At 34.5% G+C, this 25,531-nt stretch overlaps 1 protein-coding gene across 1 annotated transcript in view; it reads left to right on the forward strand.

Annotated features, from left to right (window-relative positions):
* Window positions 1-5,680, forward strand: part of LOC149536465 (Polynucleotidyl transferase, ribonuclease H-like superfamily protein) — a 69,217-nt gene extending 63,537 nt beyond the window's left edge. The window contains exons 5-6 of the mRNA XM_089803122.1: window positions 4,424-5,115; window positions 5,278-5,680. Of these exons, the coding sequence (XP_089659248.1) occupies window positions 4,424-5,115; window positions 5,278-5,515 (930 nt within the window). The 3' untranslated portion in view covers window positions 5,516-5,680. The remainder of the gene's footprint in view (window positions 1-4,423; window positions 5,116-5,277) is intronic.
* Window positions 5,681-25,531: the final 19,851 nt, after the last annotated feature.

Here is a 25,531-nt window from a genome sequence, read left to right on the forward strand (position 1 = left end):
GCCTCAACAAACAAACCCACACAGGGACCCGTGATGGAATCTCTTCGGCTGAATTGAAGCCCATGTGCCAAGACTTGATGAAAAGCCCCACCTGGTTAAAGAAGTAAGGGCCTCCTTCAAATGCCCTATTCCTATCCGCCATGCAAGAGAAGATAACCAAAAAAAAATTATTCATTGCCAAAATGATTTCCATATCGCCTTCAGGGTTCCAAACCCGACGAGCCCAGGAATCCAGTGCAGGTAAGGAGAGATGGAGGCCCAAAAATTTGCAGATCAGAGCACGATTTTGCCAGTATTCAACATCCTTTGAAATTTGCTTAGGTTGAATAACCAGAACAGGTCGGTCCTCGGATCTTTCCAAACATCCATTTACTTTTTTAGTTCGAGGCACCCCTTTTGAGGCAGAGACCCCTCTGATCTTCACCATTGGCATGTGCTGAAGATGACAGATCAGCCATCACCATATCCTTAGATGCAACCTGAGATAAAACTATACCCTAATTCGCCATAGGGTAAGCTCAACAATCCCACCAGCAAAAAGATGGGATAGGAGGCCCACGATCTCCGATCCTAAGAATAAAACCCCAGACCAAAACGAGGAGTCTTGCAATCCCAGCAAAATGCAAACACCTTGCCGTCAAAAGGAAGTATGTGTCCCCCTATCGTCAAAAGGAAGTATGGGCTCACAAGCTTGATCAAACACCCCTAAGTGCCGAAACAGACCCCTGAGCAAGCCAAACACACAACCCTTAGCCGCGAGGAGGTTCGAAAATAGTCGCTAGGGCACGCATGCCCTAGCATGCAACGACCATCGCCTGCAACCAGGGCTCTCGCAACGCCATCACTTTTTCACCCAACTCTATGCACTAAATAGTTATTAGTAATCATAAATATTTGTTATATCTGACTTTTATATCCAACAATAAACGGCGAATACTTAACACAAAAATATTATGTGTTATAAAAATAACATATTATTATATAAGATACAACTAATATCAAACCTAAAGGGATCAATAGTTTAACACTAAGACTTTTTGACAATCTCACACATTTCATTGGAAAATACAAGACATTTATTGTATTCACCTTTTATATTTGTGATAAGACAAATTGTTAATATGAAATACTCTAGGGAAATACATTTCTACCCAAATAGTTGTACACATAAGAATAGTATTTGTGCACTAGGATAATAATATTTGTTTAAGTGAGCAGTCTATTTGATTAAGTGAACATATTATTTTTTAAGTGACACATATAATAGATAGCTATGATATTTTATTTGATGCAAAAAAAAAAAATATTTATTTCACTTATTAATGTGTTTTTACTATAGCATTTATGAGTTCTATGTGTTCAAGCATTGATCTTCTTTTCTTTTGATCAACATTTGGAAAATTTTGATTTATATGTAGATTATCTAATTACAATTTATAGTAAAAATAATATATAATAATATTGGATAATATGTTCACTAGTGGGTGAAACACTAAAGACTAGTGGAACCTGCACGACCACTGGTCCCTCTCCCTCTCCCCTATATTGATTCCCTCTCCCTCTCCCCTATATTGATTAAAAAAACTTACACAATTAATTTTTTGCTATGCTGTTGACGGGAGGGGAGAAATAGCTTCAATGTACTTTTGTATCATAGGCTCCGGCTATCACCTTGAATCGTAGAAATGAGATATTGAAAATGGTGCACACATAGAAACAGTCATTTCAATAGAAGGCATTTTGATAGGGATCCCTCAAAGATCAATTTGGCTGAAGAGAGTTTAGAAGTCATCTCATCTCATGTGAGAAATTTGATATGAGAGATTTGATTTGAAAATGAGCGTTGTTTATTTCTTAATGCAGAATACGAGTCAGTCTCTTTTAAAAGAGAACACAACAATGGCAACATTAAAGAAGATTTATGGTCATTCGAAATCTTCTTGTTTTAATATTCTTGTTACGCCCTAGGTGTTTTCAAGATGGAAGAGGGCAATCAATGGCTTAGAGGCATGGACTGTCCAAATAATTTTATTTATTTATTCTTACTCGTGATATGCCCTCACACGGAAGAATGCCTGGAATTCAAATGTTGCCATTCCCAAACTTGGCGGGCAATAGAAGAGACAAATGACATATAGTGTAATTAAATTATATGTAATAATGTTATGCGTAATATATGTTAAAGCATTAATTGTATCTTTTTATATTTTATATTTATACAATATAAATTATGAAATAAAATTTATTTTTGAAACAACATATTGTTTTATTTATACATATCACTATTATGATTTAATTTAATCTTCAAATGTCATGATAGTTCATTGAAAGTTAGAATGTGGGTAAACTTTAAGAAACTCCCTCTTAAAAAGATACAAAATATAGGCGAATCTTTCATTACTTTGAAGAAGGAAAATTATTTCTATTGGCGAATCTCATTTTTAAATTTCTAAATATTGTATATTGGCAATTATTTTGGAATCATAATTTTAGCGTAAAAAATATTGGCAAATCTCAATAATAATAGGAAGTTCAACATGTAATATTACAAATCTAAATTGAACACTTTGAGGATCATACATTATATTTTACATCAATTTACATCAACAGTGAAAATTAAATATTAGTAATATCCCTAAAGTAACTAATAATTATGATAGTTATTGGTGAATTAATTTTAATTTCTCCAATAATGTATAATATTTAGACAAATCAAATCTAATCATGTATAGAATATGGTGGCGAATCTTTGCATTTAAATTTTTTAATAAAATAATTTATCGAGCGATTTCAAATATTTTATAACTAAATTTTATAAAAATGTGGCGATTTAGGTTGCATTAAATGTTGAATTATTAGCCAAATTACTAGCCAAAAATTTCTAAAATTAGCCAATCTGCGAATATTAGCCACTAAAAAATATCTTGTTAGAAGGATTGTGTACTCAATGTATTAACATGTACTAAGAGAAAAAAAACAATAATATGATTTTTTTCCTACTTAATAAACGTTTCATTTTATTTGGACTTATGAAGCCTGGAATATTTTTATTATTATTAGTTTTCATTTTTTTGAATAAAGAATTCATATGTGAATTACATGATGAGCACCCACTTCTAAGGTACTAAAAGTAAAGTTTGATCTTAAGCATGAGGTGAAGCTTCGACAGTTAATGCATTTAATTATGATCTTTGAATTACCTTCTTTTTAGCTTACACAAAATGTCTAATTCTAATAATTTATACGAAATGAAAGTTTCCTTCAATTTGATGTGTTTAATCTTACTACCATTCTTCATATATTATGGTGTTGCAGTGGCCTGTACAATGAATATATATGTTTGTTAGGGAAGAATATAAATGGACGTAAAAGAGAGGGATATGGAGAGAAGAAAATAGTGATAAAGATAGAGGTGTGAGGGTTAGATAGAGATTCTAGAGAGGTATGAAGATGAAGATAGAGAAATGAAGGCGACAAGGATAAACATGGATAGAAAGAGGGAGATGTGCAGAGGGAAGATAATGAGAGTGAGGAGATAGAGAGAGGAATGGAGATGGATGTTGACAACTGGGTGGGGGGGAGAAGAGAGAGAGATAATGAAAGAGAGATTGAGAGAGGTAGAAAGGGGGACCTATATAGGGATAGAGAGATAACAAGATAGGGATAAAGATGGCGGAAGAAATATGGAGATGTAGGGATTTAAAAGTATAGGGAGGAGATAATAGAAAGAGTGGATGGATAGAGAGAGGGAGATGTGTCTAGATATGGAGAGGGAGAAAATAATAGAGGTAGAGATGAATGTAGAGTGCGAGGGTGGGATAAAAACAGATTAAGAAATATAGATAAATTAAGAGGTAAAGAGAGAGAGATCGAGGGAGATATAGACGGTGACATAGAGAGGGAGAGATAAAGAGAAAAATATATAATTATATATAGATGGTAAGGTATATGGATAAAGAGATAAGGAGATATAGAGAATATGAGAGGAAGATACATGCAAAGGGACAAATACCTATTGCACACTAAGGTGTGATTGCTAGTTTTAATGAAATCATGTACAAGTTATTCGTTGACAAAATGCTGCATTTAGTTCACCTTGTTCTCCCTGTTAAGTTTATTAATATCCAATAGACATTCTACAATGAGATGGAGTGGGATGGTGTGAGTGTGTTAATGTTAACATTTACCTTTTCAGTGAAATTCACATGTCAAAATCTTAATATTTTTTATAAAATTAATTTCATAATAAACACTGGAAAATATAAATATTTTTAGATAGATTTATTAAAGATATCCATACTAACTTTTTTGACCAAACATTATATTTATATTAATAACTGATTAATATTCATACTAATTATTAAATTAAGTCTTAACACAAATTCTGCATAATAGGGCTGAATGGTGTGATTGTTTCTTGCAGGAGGAAGCCCAAGTATCATCTACAAGTGTTCCTGCGAGTAGCAATTGTGGGCAAGGAAGCGCCTTGGTTGGAACTCCTGAAGAAAAAAACCAGAAAACTCTTCCGAAAAAAAAGCCCCTCTCTAATAGGAGTGCCAAAAAAAAATCGAATGGTGCTGTCAAAGAAACGGGACAAGTCTCAGATGGCGTTTTGAAAGCTCTGAATGACTTGACAATACTTGATGTCTTCTCAAACATTTGTTCAAAACCACAAGCATTGGAAGCTGAAAATGCCGGTACCTCGTTGGATCGAATTAATGTTGTCTCAGTTTCAGGGACTGAACAATCAGGAAGTGCGGACTCTGACTCTTTCCTGGAACCCCGTCAGATAAAAATGCGTTCTTTGACGGCGGCCTTTGTACCTACTAAATGGGGAATTGAAAAGATTACCCTGTTGCATGAGAATCGCCCATTACAACTTTCCTCCCGGAAACTGAAGATACGGTTTGGAATAAGTAAAAAGTTTCTAAACCCTACCGGCAAACCAAAATTATCATTTGTTGTTGAGCCATCACAAGAAACATATGGTATTCTGAAAAAATGTGATGATCTTGCCCACGATTTGTACTCTGAGTGCAACGGTAACTCTGAATGGAGGCCTTTGGTGACAACAAAAAATGGTGTAGTGATTTCCACTCCCACCATTCGGATAAAGTAAGTATTTATTGGGCTTCCTTTTGCTCTTTGGAACTTCTTAAAAAAATACCATAGTGAATATAGGCTTACAGCAAATCTTTTAACTGCCAATGATGAGTGAGCTATGCTTATGCTGCTCTGCTATATGTCACTTGTCTTAACTATTTTATGTTTTGCCAGCATTGCAACCCAAGGCGCTGGGGAGACGGCAACATATTGCACAGATTTATATGAGAGAGATTCAGCTGGAACAACTAAAAGACTTTCTCTTACCAATGTGGACGTTGGTGAACTTGATAAACTATTTGTGTATGGAAGATTAGTTGATGCAGATTATAGTTTTGATATATATGATTACAAGCAGAACGCAGGGATCCGCCTCGTTGCTAAAAGATTGACGGTGGTCATTTCACTGTAAATTGTGTTGTTTATATTCACACTTGTAATTTGTGGAGGATTGAATTATAGTTTTATAAGCGTCCTGTTGTAATTACAGGAATCTAGGGCTTGTCATAAATAATGAATGCTATTCTTTTGGAAAATATCTTGTATTGCCAACCATCAAGTTGTGAGTCATTCCTTATATCTTATCATTCTTTACGAGTATCTGCAATATTTGCTAGTTTACTCACTCTGGATTGTCTGCTTTGTCCATAAAAAGTTATTGTTCGTTTAAACAAACTATTTTTAATTTTTACTAACAGATGAACAACTGATAATTTCTTGAAGCTCTGCGGTGAAATCTGTTGAACATATTAAAGTTTGACGAAGAGCCTTCCTACTTTGTCCTGAGAGATGAGCAATTCTCCGTTTTTTCTTTCTGATTTCAAAGTTATTCCTTGCTAAATTATTAGTTACTGCAAGCAGGTTGCTAGTTATGCCCAGGAGTATCATACTGTTTTCAGAGAAAACAAAAAAATTTAAAAGCCTTTTTGTTATCTTTCTTAGTGTTCGTTTTTTTAGCTTTATTTCCATTTTAAGTGGATTTTTTCATAGCTATGAAAAATGAAATTTATCTAGTTATTATAAATCCAAAATTATCCAGTTTCATTATAAATTCTTAAATCAATATTTATCAGTTTTTTCGGATGCATAGTTCTTTTCACTGATTTGTAGGTTATAAAGGATAATTTACCGAAACTGCGAGTTCATTTTGTAGAAGCTGCAAATTATTCTCTCCTTATGTACAAGTAGGATGACTGGAAGTAACTGTTACGTTATTTTGTTCCTAACTAATAAACATAATAAGATGAAAGAATAACATGTTTAATATATACATTACTATTAGGAAGGGGCTTTAATAAAACCATTTGAACATCTTCTGCTAATGGTTGAAATCCCTTCATAATCAAGGGATCATGGTCTGTTATTTCATGAAGGACTCAACTAAATTATATAAAATTATAGACAACCCCACACTGAAACAATATTAAAAGTTCATTTTTATTTGTAAGACATCTCAAGTATGAGTAGTTGTGCATGTTTGTACATAAATACAATATTTTTAGTACATAAATATAATATATTATAAGTCTAGGAACACTTGATTGAATTTGTATTTGTAGACAGTGAAGTTCATTTTTTAATATCAAATATACTTTTTTGGTGCAGCTTGATGCGTATTACAATAATAATTCATCAATAGATGTGTACTGATGTTTATTAATTAGTAACATGGTGAATGGTAATTGGAGTATGCGCGTAATTTTTTGTTTGACACTAATGTTTTGTAGGTTACTGACATCAACATGATTTTTTTGGGGGTTCAACATGACAAAAAAGTCACAGTTAATGGACCTCCTAATAGCTATTGGGTCCTTTCCCATAGCTACTTGGTTTTTTAGCTTCACACAACCTTTGTACTTTTCGATGTTTATTTATGTTTTATGTGTTTCATTGCATAATCCATTGTGGACTCCGACCTTTTGGACTCAAAATTATTTGTGAGAAGACAATGGTTACTATTATTTTATATTTTACAGGGGCTAAAAATGATTCTTTTGACAAGTTGTGCTTGAATCATCAAAATACCTCCAAGACGACTCTTGAAAGACAAACTGTATAGTGGATGTTGTGAATCCAAACAATAAATTTATGTCTATGTAATGTGAGTTCCTAGGGATTTCTTGCTAATGGTTTTGACAACATTGAAATCCAAGGAGCCCATATAGTCATCTTGTTGAGGTTCATGAAAGACATTGTAAACAACATGACAAATTACTATGACAAAAATTTGGTGAATCTTTGCAACAAAATACATGGATATGAGGCTTTCCCATTTGAACGAATGAATCCATACTCATGGGTATCTAAGAGACAATCTACACACTATTGTCAAGTTTGTTATGTTTGAAATCCTACCTCCTAGACATTGACTTTTCCCTTAATTCATATTTAGGAGGAAGCAAACCACCATAAGCATTTTTCCATTTTCCCTTCAAAATGGGTGCATTCTTTATAATGAATAATAATAATAATTAAATGTATGAATTTATTGAAGAATTTAGACATTTGTTTTCTTTGTGTACATCAGATGTTTGAGACCTCTCCATTTTCATTTCTTTCTACTCAACTTTTTATTATATAGTCGTGGGTGACTAAGGAGGAGCATAGTAGTTTTTATATAATTGTAATTTATTAATAGTAACATATTAGTTACCTAAACCCATTTTTTAAGCACAGGCCTTTACCGTGTATGATGTTTGTGTCTGCCACTGTTCTCGTTTTTGCTTTCGCCTTTGCGCCGACCTCTGCATTTGTGTGGGCCTCTTCCATGGGCAAGGTTATTGCTGGTTTTGGCTTAGAGTCTCCCGTAACTGCTTCGTTTGCTTTAGACTCCTTTTGCGGTGATGCCCTTGTTGGGATTCAAACATTGTCTTCTCCTGCCCTTCCTCAAGCGGCCTATGGGGCTAGGTTTCGTCCGGCCTTGGCTTTTGGTGGTCCCTTTGTGGTTCCTATGCCTATGGATCCTACTGGAGTGGCCCTTGCTCCGCCTCATGTTGCTACGGGTAGATCCACCATCTCTTACGCTGATGTGGCCACTTATGAGGCTGGCATTGGAGGTCAAGCTGTGCATTCGGGGCTTTGTGATGCTGTGTCTGTCGCTATAAGTAACTTGATAATGATTGATTTAGAGTCTAATATTGTTGATGAGATCTCCACTTATGTGGATGACTTTTCTTCTACTTCTGCTATTTTTTGTTTTATGAGATTTTGGCCCTCTCTATCAGATCTGCACGCTTGGATTAACCATGTTTGATAGCCCTTCATTTTAGAAATAGCTTAGATTTACCCTGTGGCAAAGGGGTTTTTCATTGTGAAATTTGCTACTATTGAAGATAGAAATGCCATCCTGTGTCGCGGTTTCTCTTGGGGGGAAGTTCCCCTTGATGGCTAAACCTTGGTATAAGGATTTTGACCCATCAACGAAATCCTTTAATAAGGTCCCTCTGTGGGTCAAGTTGCCGAATCTCCCCCTTCACCTATGGTTGGATTTAGTCCTGAAGGCGGTGGGGGAGGCCCTCGAGGGCTTCTTGTTCGTTGATGTTGCGTCTTACAATGTGTTTCAGACAATGTATGCTTGCATTCTTGTGGAGATCGACGTCTCCAAGGGATTCCCTAAAAAGATTAAGTTGGCCTCCCCTCTTGGCTCTTGGATTCAACTTCTTGACTATGAGGGCATCCCCTTCTAATGTAGGAAAAACCACAAGATCGACCACCTTGTTGCCTGCTGCTCTTGTGAAAAATCTAGACTGAAGAAGTCGCCTTCTTGGTGGTAGGGGGTTTCAGATGATCACTACACTGTTCAGAAAGCACCCTCTTTTGGGGATGGTGGCTCTTCTCAGGACACTTTGGTGGTGGATTCGATGGCTGTCTCTGATGGTACGAATGTTGCCCCAACGATGATGACCTCTTCTATTCTCCCTCCTTCGGATACTGTCACTGGTGATTTGATTGTAGCCCCTTTTGTGGCTCTGTCTTTGGATGTTGCTACTGTCCCTTATTTTGCTGCGGTCCTGATGCCGTGTGGTGGTGGTTCTTCCTCGATCGTGGGAGCTTTGAGGGCTTTCTGTGGTGTTGCCGACTTTGTGTGGCAGAAGGTTGCTGGTATGGTGGAGGATGGATGGACAACAGTAAAATGAAAAAAGGTCAAGCCCTCCACTCCATCTTTTGATATGGCATTATGTTCTCAAAAGATGGGATTGAAAGGGAAATCTTGAGATCCTAGTTTTGTTTTTGGCTCTCTTGGCTCTTTTGGCCTGTTGTTCTTTGTTGTTTGACATGGTTAGGGACTTATTGTCTATTTCTTTTTTAGCCATGGGGTTTTAGGTGCCCATTCAAAACCTATTTTTGTGGCTGAAGAGTACTGTGTTATTTGTGATGCCACTCTAGTCACCTTGTTTTGGTTGGTAACCTGTTTCACCTTTGGGCTATAGTATTGTTTGTTTTGGGCTTTTAAAATTTTTTTTCGATTTGTAAAGGGTTTCAGGCACTCTTCAAAACTTGTTTTCCTTAATAAAAAACATATTAGTTACCTAGTTTTTATAGTTATAGGTTATTTTGAAGTAGTGTATTATATAGTTTATATAGTTGTGAACTTTAAAGTAGTGTACTCTAAGGAACACACCATTTCGTTTATCTGGACAGAAGGAATGTTGTAGAGGGACGCATAGGATAGTACTCTACTTAATAAAAGGAAGGTTGCTATATTACTTTTCTACTCTACTTGGTAAATGGAAGGTTGCTATATTAGGCTTTCTACTTTACTTGGCAAAATGGTTGCTATATTAGGACTTTTGTATTTTTTTCGCTATTGCATTTTGACAGAATTCAGAATTTCTTTAAAAAAATTGAGACATTCAAAATTTTGGCACCTAGAATTGTCTGAGAGCACTTGTGTTATAATGAAAACTTTAATTTTTCATAATCCTAATCTTGGCACATTTTATGACTTGCAATTTGATCTTTGAATATGTTTTTACATATATTTCTAAAAATTAGGTATGCTAGTTTGTAGAAGATAAGAAGTCAACAATAGTTCTCGAAAGAAAACAGAAAAGATAACTATTTTAGAATTGCAAATTTCTATTTTTGAAAATGTTAGAAATACATATATTTCTAAGTTTATATTTTCATATTCTTTAGTTATATAAGAAACATTTTTTACTCTTAAAATAAAAAACTTGCTAACAATGACTTTGGGTAGAATTGTTTCTATGAGAACCAAATTGGTTTCTATTTTTCTCTATTATATTTTTTAGTTTTTTTTTTTTTTTCATTTTATCTTTATATATTTTGTATTGTGTTTTAATTAAATTTTATTTTTAAAAATTGATATCTTTTGGCATATTTTAAATTAGTTTTTAAAATTATAGGTATATTAATTTACAATTGTTGTTGCAAATCTGTTTACTTGTGAAAATATGCTTCTCTTATAAAATCTATCAAAATTTTGTTGTAACTTTATTTTTGATTTATTTTTTACTTAGTTTTTTGTACTAAGGGCTCATGATTTTCTCATGTTTGGGATTACTCTAGGAGGTGATGAGAGATCTCCAAATGTTACATATGCAAGACCCTAGGTTTACTTGGATTAGATAAATGTTAGGTTAGAGGGATAGTTAAGGATGCAAAGTCTTGCACATGTTTGAATTCTTATTTATTGATTATGATTATGATTTCTTAGGGCAGTTGGGAAACAATTGACATGAAAGTTTGCACCCCTGCCTAAAGTTTTGACCTAAAGGCAACCTTGTGTAACATGGAAACAATCTCAAAAGTATGACAATTTGCAATTAGAGATTGAATATCTGGAGAAGGTCGACTTCCTTACTATCAGGGTGCATCTAACTACTTCTTGAGAGGAAAAGGGAGAAGGAGATGCATAAAAATTAAATTACGTATCCTAACCTAAAGGGCGTGATACACATACAATATTTCGATATACATCCTTCCAATAATTGCACTAAATCCAATAGAATCCACAAGATATATCACTATTTGTATTTATTCAATCTTAACACCATAGACAGGACAAAAAATAACATAATTAGGCAAGGAATTCAACAAATTCACATAACATATTAGTTAGTTGATATGAACATAATAATATGGTATTGCAATTGCTGAAATACATTTAGGAAAATGAGGCATAACAGATTGCACAAATTTAACTGGTTGAAAAATTAACCCCTCCTTGGGACCCATGTGGTCTTTGGCTAACCTCTCTGGTGACACACTCACTAATAGTTTGAGCTTTTGGTGTAGTGGTAGCCGGCCTATGTTAACAAAACTAGCAATTCTACTGGAGAAGGGTTTGAATCCCACTAGTGCTCTTTACTTGCCTTGTGGTCCCTTGTGTCCCATGCGGACCTCTCATCTCGAGGGGCTAAACTATTATCACGTGGGACCCTCAACCCCTCCTTGGGACCTGTGCGGTCTCTAGCTAACCTCTCCGATGGAACCCTCACTAACAGTTCAAGCTTTTGGTGTAGTGTAGCCGATCTATGTTAACAAAACTTGGACCAAGCAATTAGTGAAGAAGATAAGTTGCGAAACCGCGACCAGATGTAGATGCAAGTCAATGAGATAGTTGGAATGCTGGGCAAGGTGGTGAAATATTTCAAGGATATAAGGCCATGTGGCAAATGGAATGGTTGAATTTCGTTGGCTTGTTGATGTGGCTGATCTAGCATGACATGAATATAATCTGTGCAACAATTGGAAAGGTTAAGGAGAAATGATTGTTCGTCTGCAACTATTTTTTGATGTCCTCGATGCCATTGCACTCCGTGCCTCCTAAATGCATGTCATGATCTATTATGTTTTGATTTGATCTCTTGCAGTTGAGTGCACTCTTTTCCTTGTTCTTTCTGTCATTTCTTGTGGATAGTTGCACTTCATGATTAGATCTTCTGATTCTCAGTTATTGCTCTCATCTGTAATCCAATCTCATCGTCGTGTGAGTTTAAACTCAAGGTTGTATTTGGGTTATGCATGCACCCTATAAAGGAAAATTTTGTTGTTGTTCAAGGGAGATCTCTCTTTTCTAGTCTTCTACATATATTCCCTGTAAATGTTCTTGCCTCTTATTCAAATAGAAATCACTGCTATTATATCCATTTTCAACCAGTTAAGTTTGTGCAATCTGTTATGCCTCATTTTCTTGGATGTATTTCAGCAATTGCAATACCATATAATTATGTTCATATCAACTAACTAATCTGTTAAGTGAATCTCTTGAATTCCTTATATGATTATGTTATTTTTTGGCTTGTCTATGGTGTTAATACTGAATGAATGCAGATAGTGGTATATCTTGTGGAGCCTATTGGATTTTAGTGCAGTTATTGGAAGGAAGTAGATCGAAATACTATTTGGTGTATCATTCCCTTTAGGTTAGGATAGGTAGTTTTATTTTTATGCATCTCCTTCTCCCTTTTCCTCTCAAGAAGTAATTAGATGTACCCTGATAGTAAGGAAGCCGACCTTCTCTGGAGATTCAATCTCTAATTGCAAAGTCCCACACTTTTGAGATTGTTTCCATGTTACACAAGGTTGCCTTTAAGTCAATACTTTAGGCAAGGGTGCAAACTTTCATGTCAACAGTTTTTGGTATGCCCTGTAGGACAAATATTGAAGCATTTCTTAAGTTTACTGGTTCACTGGTGTCAAAGAAAATACTTCAAATTAATGCGGAGGAGATAGTGTCAATCTTAACATTTCAAGCCTTTAAGAGGCTCACATTCAAAGCACTTAGCGACTCCATCTCTACATCTTGGTTTTTAGACTGGAATTGTTGTGATTCATGCCCAAAGCTCAAACAAGGGCATCTTCTAGAGGTACTTTTCAATATATTGAACATTCATTTTCAAATCCTAGAAAAAAAAGAATTAGGCTCTCTCTATCACTAGTTAGGAGTTCAAAAGTAGCACATACACTTGTTAGATCTCTTTCTACTCCTCTAGTTGATAGGTCACAGCCTAGGGTACCATCTTTCCATATGAATAGATCACTATTTCACATGGCCCTCCCTAGAAATCAAGTTTTTGCCACCTTTAATGGTGGGAGTCCTCTCATTCTAGCACAAAGACATGATATCCTAGTAGCTTCTCTCAAAAGTCTACCTAATTTTACTGGTGAGACTTCCATTTCTCCTATAGAACACATTCAAGAAGTCTCAAATATCTGTAATATATATGGTATTATAGAAGGTGATATTGTTGTTAGACTTCTAGCTTCATCTTTAAAAGGCAAATATTTACAATGGTACAAAGGATTGCCACATAATTCCATTAATAACTGGGATGAGCTAGGAAAAAGATTGTGTAAACACTTCAAAGATAAGAGTGATCATCTATCACTCTTAGAACAACTAACTACAATCAAAAGGGCACCTCATGAGTTCATGATAGATTCCAAAAAACTTGGGATAGGATCCCTACTGCAGTGAAGCCTATGCTTGGTAATGCTTTCTTAAATTACCTTAGAGTATTTAATAGTGATATTGCTACCACACTACAAACTATGGGAGGGGACACCTTGTCAGTTGCTTATGAAATTGCTATAAGGGTAGAGAATACTCTGATTTAAGGAGGAAAGCTAGCTCCAAGACCTCCAATGCCACCGTTTCCTAACATGCCTACACACCAACTTGTAATGCCATCCCAACTACAACTATGTGTCAAACTCTTGTTTCTACCCCTTCAACTTCTACATCTTCGAATGGGATAGATGAAATTAAAGTCATGATGTGGGCTATGATGCAAAATATGGATAAAATCAAATATCATAACTCTGATATAGATAAAAGATTTTAGGATGCAAATGTAGTGATGTAGAAAATGAACAATGAATTGGTGACTCTAAAGAGACAACAAGCTCAAGGTAGCAGGCCTTTTTGGACCAACTATCAAAATCCTCCATTCAATAGGTAGCCAAGCTATGGTCAAGGCCCATTTAACCAAAATAGACTTATGGGTAATGCTGCCCCTACAAATGCAAGTGCAAATCTAGTAAGGACGGTAGTTGCTCAAAATAACTTGGTTCAAGAATAAGAGTATTGTTTAGTTTGTAATTTCTTATATAAGCAATGTATTTGCCATAGAGTGGAACCTTCTCAAGCCTTGACCACACAAGAGCAAACAAGAGGCCATCACTATAATGCTAATCAACCCATTGTTGGTTTTCAATCCCAACAGCAAGGGGACTACACTTTCATGAATTACCAGCCTGAAGATTACTGCGATGCAAATCATGGTGCTAATGATGGGATAACTCACAACACTAGAAGCAAAAGGAGTTCTTTAGAGGAAGCTCCATCCTCTTCATCAAGCCAAACTCCAACTCTAAAGACTGTCCCATTAGGCATGCCAAAAACTATCGACACAAAATTTTGCACCCTTGCCTAAAGTTTTGACCTAAAGGAAACCTTGTGTAACATGGAAACAATCTCAAAAGTGTGGGACTTTGCAATTAGAGATTGAATCTTTGGAAAAGATTGGCTTCCTTACTATAAGGGTGCATCTACCTACTTCTTGAGAGGGAAAGGGAGAAGGAGATGCATAAAAATCAAACTACCTATCCTAACCTAAAGGGGGTAGTTTGATTTATATGCATCTCCTTCTCCCTTTTCCTCTCAAGAAGTAGTTAGATGTATCCTAATAGTAAGGAAGATGACCTCCAGAGATTCAATCTCTAATTGCAAAGTCCCACAATTTTGAGATTGTTTCCATGTTACACGGGGTTGCCTTTAGGACAAAACTTTAGGCAGGGGTACAAACTTTCGTGTCAACAGAAACTTGCATGAAGATTGAAGCCTTGACAAACCATTGAGGGTAAAGGTGATTTGATCACAAGCATAAGTAAAACTAAGTAGAAGATGTGGTTGGGAATGCTCAACTCATCAACAAATCTATTTTTATTTAGTAGCAGTTTAATAGTGCATCCATAGAGAAGAAAGATAAGAGGCCAAGATGAATTGTTAATACAAAACATACAAGCAACCTAAATGAATTTAGTGGCAAGGAAAAACTCAAGATTAGTAGACCTTGAATAAATAAACCTAGATTGTAAAAGAGTTCTTTGTTAGACTTGAGTAGTCACAATGACATGATTGACCGATGAGATGACAATGAATAAGTTGTAGCATCAAAAAGACTTAAGTATTGTATAAGTGCTAAAGTGTTGTTGTTAATTGGAAACTTGTTAATAAGAGTAAGAAGTGTTAAGGCATTGCAACCATCGGTAGACTAGCATATCGGTCATGTAAAGAGATATGGTACATACAAGGTTGCAACCAATAGGCAAGCATAGAAGTTAGTTGATCACATTTCATCTAAATTGAGCTACAAATGATGTGACAAGACCATGGGATAGTCTAATAACAATGTGACATGCATACAAAGAGAAGTGACATAAGAAAGCAAGGACACTAGTCTAGATGAAGACTTATAGGAGAACATACATGCCTATACAAATAGGAACCTATCTATAGGTAGTCACAAGTATTTTGTGACTAGATCACTTATAAATTTCATATGTTGAATACATGATTTGAGCAAGATAATTTTAGAGTTTGGACACCCAAATTCTATGATTGTATTTAAGGACACTTGAACTTCTTTGTTGAAGTTGTTGGTTTTTTCTCTAAGACCTGCAAAGAAAGAAAGAGATTTGATAGGAAGAACAAAGAGCAGAACAATAGATTGATGCACTAGCACACAAAAGATAGAAGTGAACAAATGACATTCACAGAGAAAAGCCATAATAGAAGGAGATCAGAAAATCTTCATAGGCAATCGCAAAGGATGTACAAGACAAGGTGTGATATATTCTTAGATCTAACCTTTAGTTTTCTTTCTTACCATTGCAACTATTGTAAGCCTTTAACAGGGCAAACTTGTAGTAAGTCATTGAAATCCTCTATCAAGGTATCTCTCAGAAAGGGATCTAAATCCTCTCACAAGGTATCCTTAGCAGGCTTTTGTAATATTAACAGATTATGTTCATTTCTAATAGGACGAGTTCTCAATCTCAAAGGGAACATGTGTAAGCTTTTAACAGGATACCCTTTTACTTGCAAGGAAAGGCTAGTAGGTATATTACTCTCACCGTGATTTTCACCCTCACACTGAAGATTTCCACGTATAAATACCTATGTAATTGATGTATGCTTTCTTGTGTGATCTTAAATGGTTTTATTGTACTGCAATTCTTATTGTCTTACTAGTTAAGAGACTAGTAGCTAGTTTCGTGAGCAAGATTGATGACCGGTAGACAAGTGTGTGCTGATTCACCCCCCTCTTAGTACCAGTTTCGACCAACAATTGGTTCAAAGCACAAACCCTAGTAGTGAGAATCCTACAACTTGAGGGAAGATCAAATGGAAGCCAATAGACTTCAAAGACAACTCAAAGATGCTCTGGACATTATTTAATACTTGAAAAAAGAGTTGAGAGAACCACTGGCTAAGCGAAAGAAACTAATGAAGAAGTTAGATGAAAATCAAGTGATAATATAAAAGCTAGAAGAGAAGATTGGATCTAAATAATCTAAAGAGGCAATGTCAAAACTCATGAAAGATAATGAGAAGTTAACCAGAAGGATCAAGATAACGAAGAAGGAACAAGAGCTAGCAATAGTAATGAGTGAATCTCAGGATGAGAGAAGAAATGACATTCTTGCAAGAGATCAAGCCATCAAAGAACTAAGAATAACCCAGGAAGAAAAACAATAAGATGAGGAATTGTTGAAAGCAAACGAAGAAGAAATGATTGTGATGGAGGAACACTAATACATCAGAAAAGAGAACAAGATTTTATAGGAATAGTGATATAACAAAATGGAACGAATATATGTCCTAATTGAAGAAGTCAAGTAGATGGAAGAGAAAGTTTGTCATTTGATGGATGAATTGAAGGACAAAAAGAAAAGAATGAAAGATTGATGAAGTCTAATGAAAGCACCAAGGATCTAGAAGAGCAACTCAATGCTTAATGGAAGACTATAAGTTCAACCGGTCTAGGATTTGAAGGAATCAACACAACAGAGAAATGAGAGTCTTCGGGAACAAAAGACTTGAACCTTAGAAAGACAAAGAAGACACCAAAGAGAGGTATTCCATCAAAAAAATGTACTCGTTATTGTTGGGGTAAAATCAGACATAAATCAAGTGTTTGTTGACATAGGCAATGTAATGTCCCCACTAACAAAGACATTAGCACCTGCAACCAATGCTAGAATTTATACAAACATAAACTATATTCCACTATTCTACCCTCTATCTTGACCCTAAACTTAAAGATGTCTCCATATCGGGATTGATAATCCTCTTGAGGATATCTAGGTCCTAAACAATATAATACCAATTCTAGTACCATCCTTGGTTACTTCTCTGTCTTCTATGAAGTGCTCCCTATAATGTCCTCCTTGGAAGATGTATTCTCTATTCAGGGCCCTTATCATATATGCATATGTTAACTTCAATAGAATATTTCGGCATTATAACCATATTAGGATCACTCTCTTCCCTATTGGGACTCTCTTGATCTTAAGAATTAACCATTTTAAATCATATATATATATATATATATATATATATAATCCATAAAATAAATTATAATAGAAATATATTCATAATAAAAATATATTCATAATCATACCTTCCTTATACATCTTATTAATAGAAGTCTTTAGAAGTACAAATTACCCCCTTACAAGTTTAAATAAACAAGCTACTTACCTTTTTATTAGATTCCTTATTCCTATTGTAAGGAGGGAGATTCTACAAAAATAAGGAAATTGGCATGTTAGTGGAATTTTGTTTCTTACTTAATGTCCTTCTTTTGCTTATATGGAAGCCTTTCTCTTTTTTGTCTTTATTGCCTCTTCCTTGTATATTCCTTACCCTTTGCTAATACCCATTCACTATTCAAGTCCCTTGCAAAATATAGGATTAGTCATTTACTATCACCTTTTTATTAGTTTTTGTACGAAGCACCCTTTTTACTATTCCCCATGGTTCATTCCTTTATATTGTTCATAGGGCCCACCGAAAGTGTGACCTTTCACATGTCTACACACCAAACCATCATGCCCTTTCTTTATTAGATCCTGCATGCCTTTATGTTTAGGGTTAGTTTCCTAACCAATTCCTTAGAATATTTTGTTAGTCCCTACCTTATATAAGGCAAGGAACTAATGTTTTCATTAGACCCTAGGCATTAGTTTAAATGGCAGAAATAATATTAGAAGCTAAAGTTTCTTAGCATGTATTTTTAGATTTAATTATCACAATCAAATTTCTTAATTTTGATTGGTCAGTGCCTAATTTCCTAGGAGTAAAATACTTTTTTCCAATGTAAAAAAACACAAAAAAAATTCTAAGAGATAAGGATTTAATTAATAATCTGACAAATATTGATGATTGTCAAGCCTAAAATACTTTCCGTAAACAAACTCCACGAGGCATTTAATTGCAAGACTAGTGTTTGACATGTTGAAGTAGTATGTACGCTAGGCTTTGCCTTTTTGACACGGTGCAGTAATTCTACACTCTTCGCTACATCCACTAAATTGGGTGGGTCTAGTTTCCACTTAGACATTATAATTTGCAAAATAGCTTTTCATTAAACAAAAAATAAAATTTGATTTGCAAAGTTTATAAATTATAAATTATAAATTTTTATTTTTAACTATAAATTTTAAACTTTTTATTAGTTGTTAATAGTTTTTCTCAAAATAAAATTTAAAATTTATTATTTTTATGTTTTGTATAAAAATTATTATTTTAATAAACACTAATTTAATAGAGTGATTCTATTTGATTAAAAGTAAAAAACTTAAACAAGTGTCTTATGAATTTAATTGATTTTAACATATTATTTATTCATATTTTATAATTATAGTTGTATGTTACAAATATTAATTAATAATTGCCACTAATTTGTATTATAAAAATCATATTTTGCAAAATATCATTTAAATATTTAGAAAATATCGTTTATATATATAGTTTATTTCTTTTTCTTTTTCTATCTTAGGTCAGTTTATAGTTAATAATAGATTTATAATCCATTCTATTTGCATTGCTTCTATTATTATTATATTATGAATAGTCCACTTTACTTACATTATCATCTGTTTTATTTTATAAATAAATATCTATTTTATTTCTTTACCTTATTGGTACATAGTTCTGTGTAACTTTTAAAAATTACAAAATCAAATACTACATTTCTAATATAAAAAAAGACCATGATTTTTCTCTTAAAGGTAGGGACTCCAGCTCGTAGAGAGCTCTTGTTTCTTATGTGATCAATCATCCTTGTTTATTAGTCCCTGCCTTTTTAAAAGGTAGGGAACTAATATTTTCTTTTAACCCCCCAATTTATTTCTCCCTAATAATCATCGATGATTTTGCAAAGTTTGAGAGGCTCGATTAAAAAAATCCAAATATTTTATGTTATTCCTAATTTTTCATTGGTTAAGACTATTTTTCTAGGGGTTTGAGTCATTTTCGAAAAATTAATATTAGGTAGAAAATTAAGAATTCGTGAAGAGAGTTGTTGGGAATTAAATTACATTTGTAGCATGTTAGACAATAGAAGGAAGTCGAGGGAGAAAAAGGTGTAATAATTGTGGTTTCTGCACAGACAGTGTTGGTAGGTTAAAAATGAGTGAATTGTCTTTCAAATTTGACATCAACGTGTAGTAGATGTTGAGGTTCAGAGTTGAACGAAATGAATCAGGTATGTTGTAATGGTTTCCTTTCCCTTTGTGTGTTTGATGTTGCATTTTTTTTCGTATGGATGCAATTAGTTTTAGGAAAAGTTTGGAAATTTTCTGTAACCCTTTATGTGAATAACCAGAGCAAATGTGTGTGAAAAGAGCAACACTTATATGTGAGAAATATAAATCACAACTTCAAAAAACTTCGCTCAACACTAACTATTGCTGAGTGCCAGTTTGCTTGGCACCTTAAGGAGCCGAGTGGCAGTTTGCTAGGCACGAACTATTGCAAGTGACAGGTAGTAGGTGCCGAGTTAGCTCGGCACAAGAACAAGCCGAGTAAGCTCGACACACAAAGGGCAAGCCGAGTAAGCTCGACACTCAAAAGGAAATGCTCGGCAACAATGGATGCCGAGTGAGCTCGGCTCAAACTGAAAAAATTATAACTTAGAAAAATTTCAATGTGAATGCTTTCACCATTAAAACAGAGAGCCAAAGCTTGAAACTTCTAAACAAATTTCTTAAATGCAATGAATAGAAAAGAACAACAATGGATTCAAGTATGCCTGCTTGCTTTCTATTCAACTTTGATTAAAAACATTACAAAATCTGGGAGCATTTGACTTCAACCAGAAAACCCTAAAATAACCCTAAACTGGTAAAACTTCAAACTTCAATGAACTTTAAACTTGCAGTTCTAATGGCTACATACAATGGTCCCTGGAGCAATCACTGCTTCAACAGGACAAAACCAACAATAGCAAACTTACAGAGTGAACAAGGGAAACACTTGCGAATTGGATCTGCTGATCTCTCTTTCCTTTTGCTTTGCTTTGCTCTGCAACTTCTATCTTCTCTGCTCTGCTGAACTAACTCTCTGTCTATTCTGCTGAACTTCTAATCTGCTGAATCTCTAAACTGGTCTGATCGAATGAATCTGAGACATTCCTTTTTGTCATATTTTTCGCTCTCAACGTTCAAATTTCAAAATCACCTACCAAAATAAATGCCTGTTGTCCATGGATCCCTGCGGGAAACAAACTGACAGGGTAGATGGGCGTGGGACTCGAGGACAACCTGCAAGCTCTCAACGTTCAATTTCCAACATTATACCCTACCCAAAATCTAATTGTTCATAATTTTTCTTGCTTCTGGCCTATTCGTTCTTTTTGTAACCTCTCTTTCATTGACTTGCGAAATAATATTTCATTCGTATGAAGTTCCTTTGGACGCCGAAATTGATGGTATTTTTTATCAGATTATCTGTGATTTATGGTTGAAACCCTGGAATGGAAGAACTACAATGGTGCTCTGGATTCAATAGTCGAAGGACAACCCCAATAAAACCCATGATCGATTAGCTAATGGGCATTTCCGACTATTGTTGAATGCATATGACAATGCCATTGAACTCAATCCTATAAACCTCTGCACTGACTCTAAATTACATAGACTGTAAGCATCATGCAGAAGAAATGTGTGTGAAAAATAACATTAATTACGTGCGAAGGACAATAGAACCCTTGACGCATTTGATTAGAACCATTTGTGGTACCAATTTTTTTGGCATGACTTTCTATCGACATCAAGTTGCAACAGAAATGAAATCCCCTTGTCCTTATGTACAACATGTCCATTCCATCGTATTCATATATTTATCATAATCATATATATTTATTTGGTATAACCTGTCAGCTACAGTCGCACGCCATGTAAACATGTCTATGTACAATATAACTACTGAGCACTAACCAACAGATCTGTAGCCCTCTGCCCTCTGTCCATTCTCTTCATTTCCAGTTGTTCTTTGTATTAAAATAAAAACACATATGAATTGGTTATCACAACTCTTAGAATGACATTTGTAGAGAATTTGTGCAGGGTGTCAATTATGCAAGCATGTACCCATAATACATGTGTAGCATATGAACGAAAGCCACATAATTTAGTATACTTGGTTTTCGAGAGATGCTGCTCAATACGCGTATAGAATATGAGCACAGAGAAATTGGCTATTTAAATAAAATAAAATTGTGGTATGGAAAAGGGATTTAGATAAATAATAATTAAGAAATTTATGAACATCTAGAATAATTATAATTTCCATAGGATTATTAGGAATTCATTAGCTCTTATAAAAAATAATTAGTATTTGTTTCAAAATTTGAAGTTACAAAGGACTAATAGCTATAAACGAAATTAAGATGCATATATATCTTCATGTAATACTTCAACATCTGAAGAGCGCAATAAATACATTATTATTCATTGTACTTTTATATTTCACTCATTTTTGCTGATCATTTTTGGTTTTGACACATTTGGTCTTATTTTCTTTTCCTCCATGCTAATTATGCTATTTCTCTTCTCTCATTTTGGTTTGTTACTTTCTCTTGTGTGGATGGCAGCACAAAGGTCATAGCTATACACTTGGCTGGGTCACGATCAATAGTCACAGGCAACGGAGAACACAATCTTCTTTCAGGTAGAGTACCTTTGCAAATCTCATTGACTCTACATCACAATTTCCATTTATCTTTTGTTTTTACCCTTCAAATCACATAATGCTTGTAACAGATTGAAATTATGATTCTTAAAGCTCCGTTGCTTTAATGTATACTTTTTGCAATACACTTATTTTTAATAACTTCTTTCATTTTACTGCATAGGCTTTGCTATTTTTATCTATCACTTTTATGCCTCTGTTTGTACTTAGTGGAACATATCATGATTATAACAGGACTAATTTGTCTTTCGCTGACAAGTCTATCGCAAAATGGATTTGCATAATAGCTATAACGAATTCAACACATTAGAATGCAAGAGCCCACAAATCGGACCAGCTATAGTGCTACCTTCAACTCCCCATTAAAACAACCAAATACTAAAAACATTTTGCATAATAGCTATAACGAATTCAACACATTAGAATGCAAGAGCCCACAAATTGGACCAACGACAGTGCTACCTTCAACTCCCCATTAAAACAACCAAATACTAAAAACATTTTGTGCTTTTGAAATGTATATCTCATTACATATTTCACATTAAATTACTCCATAGCTCTAACCACCAAATTCTTTTTGTACAGGGATAACATGTGAATCAGAACCGAGCAATGCAAAAAATTTCAACATCAATTTTTGCCACTTTTAGAGGACTTACAACACAAATTCAAATTGGAAGCATATCGAACTCACTTTATAGACACCATCCTACCAAACATATGGATTTTGTAAAAAATTGCTACTAGTTGAAAATCATACCTCTACAGAGTTTTCAGCTTCTACAAACAAGCACAAAAAAACCACGAGTTATATACGTATTTCCTGCATGTCCATACAACACAACTCATGTATTTATTTCGTACATGGTCACACAACATAACATAATATAAAGTTCAAAAATATTAAATAGCCCATAGAGTGCTAAATTTTTCCAATTTGTTGTTTGGAGATATCGCCATGTGTGCCTTCTCTTTCAAACGCTCTATCTTTACTGTATATATCTCTTCTTTAACTAAATCAAATTATAGACCTTGCTGATTGATTTTTTTCACTAAAATAGACATTGCATAAAAAAAAATGAGCCTTTTACAAATGCTAAAAATTAACACATGTACAACTCCAATTTTAATCATCCCATCAGTTCTAAGTACTCTGCTACTCACTACTAGTGGCTGCATTAAGCATTACATAGCTATTCATTCATTCACAAAACAAATCAGACGTTTCCTTGACAAACACATAATAGTCTCCTTTCCACAAGGTAGGTACTACAGCTCGCAAAGAGCTCTTGTAATTACTTGTTTTTATTATTAGTTTTAGATAATGATTATTATTTTTTAATATTATTAGAATAAATAATATTAATAAATATTATTACTTGAAAATTAGTCAATATTATTATTTGAATACTAATAAATATTAAATGTTGTTCAAGATTACTAAATATTTATTTGAGTATTATTTTATTTTAATTTTATTCTAAAAGGGGTTATTATAGGTAAGTATCGCCTGGTACTCATCATGCTTACACAAGCTGTTGCAACAGTTGCCACCGATATGGACATAGTGCACATGAGTGTAGAGATCATGCAAATGAGGCAAGAGAAGAAGGCTATTAATACTAGTATAAAAAGTATAGTCATAAAGCCAAGTACAGACAAATCAAAGGCTCAATCAAACTAGTCATCTCCAAAGACAGGGAGACACATTGGGAACAACAAGTGCGCAACACAAGTTGTCTACTTGTGGGAATGATAATCACCTTGCATTCCATTGCAAGCTAAGGACCAGTCACAAGAGTAAAACTAGACCATGGAATAACATAGGCATGGCATGCACTACAAATGTCATAAGATTGGTCATAGTGCCAACATTGTTGGGCCAAATGAACACCCAATCAACAACATCATGAAAAAAAGGAAAAGAAAAGACCATTGACATTGCACAAGTTAGCAAGGACTTCCCCAAGGTATGGACCAAGAAGAAATTGGAAGAAGTTAAAGTCAAACCTGGAGAGGTTGTGTGCTCATTGACGAATGGTGAGACTTTGGAATCAAGTTAAGAAAGAAAAGCTTAAAGTGTTATGCAAGTAAGAGAAATCTTGCATTAATGGACCTGTATTCAAACCTATAGGTCACAAAGCGTGATGCCTTGGAAAACTGGAAGATGGTCACCATTTTAACATGCTTTACCTGTAAAGATAAGACATGTCCCAAAATCTTGACCATGGGGCGACACATTAGAAAGAATTTATTACATAAAGGTAGAGGTAGGTAACATAAGTGTTTACCATTAGAACCTCAATTTTACTTCTTATGGATCTATAAATAGGTACATCACATAATGAATATCACTTTGTGAACCTAAAACCTCTCGAGCTTTCATATTTGCGAAACCCTAGCTACCAAGTGTGATATTGTAGTGATATTTTTGTGTGAATCTTAACAAGAAGTAAAAGGTAACTAAAGAGCTTGAACAAAGAAGGAAAGTGTGAGAAGAAATGAACCAACTTTATTGATTTAACACTGGTAAGAGGAACAAAATTAAGAACTGTATAGAGTTGAGCTGATAGATGGAAAGAAAAGTGAATTGCTAGTCTACATGCCCATTCTGATGAGCACTGATGAGAGCCCTATCCTCCTTCCCAGACAATGTTCTCCTTGTTGAGAATGTAAGTACCAATTTGAAGGCCACGATATGCAAGTAGGGTGACAAGGAAATCCAAGTGATGAATTTGGGGACTATTACAAAACATCAAACATGATAACAAAAGTTTGAGGATTACAATATCCACTAGGTTGGATGGTTTATCATCCCAACCTTAAAAATATTGAAGTTTTGAGTGATTCTCAATATAAGGATAATATTGAAAATGATAGAACTTGAATAGGGATACCTTTCTAGAGTTTGTTCCCCAGTTGTATGACAGTAATAGTTTATTCAATGAAATGAAATACTTGATACCAATTTTGAGACTAGGGACACCTCCATTAAATCACCCACTTATATTGTGTTAGAGGACTTCCCCTAAGCCCCAACGTTTTAAAGAACAACAATGTGATATATGTACCTAAACTATGAAATAGGTGGATGCTACGAAGATCAAAATTGAGTAAATGGAGAAACATATGAAGACTGTGACAAGGTTTAGTACTAAAATCATGCACAAGTTTAAAATCAATTTTGATCGTCACATG

The sequence above is a fragment of the Cupressus sempervirens genome, chromosome 10 (assembly GCF_028749045.1).
Source record: "Cupressus sempervirens isolate cs-2001-9-10 chromosome 10, ASM2874904v1, whole genome shotgun sequence".
Taxonomy (NCBI): domain Eukaryota; kingdom Viridiplantae; phylum Streptophyta; class Pinopsida; order Cupressales; family Cupressaceae; genus Cupressus; species Cupressus sempervirens.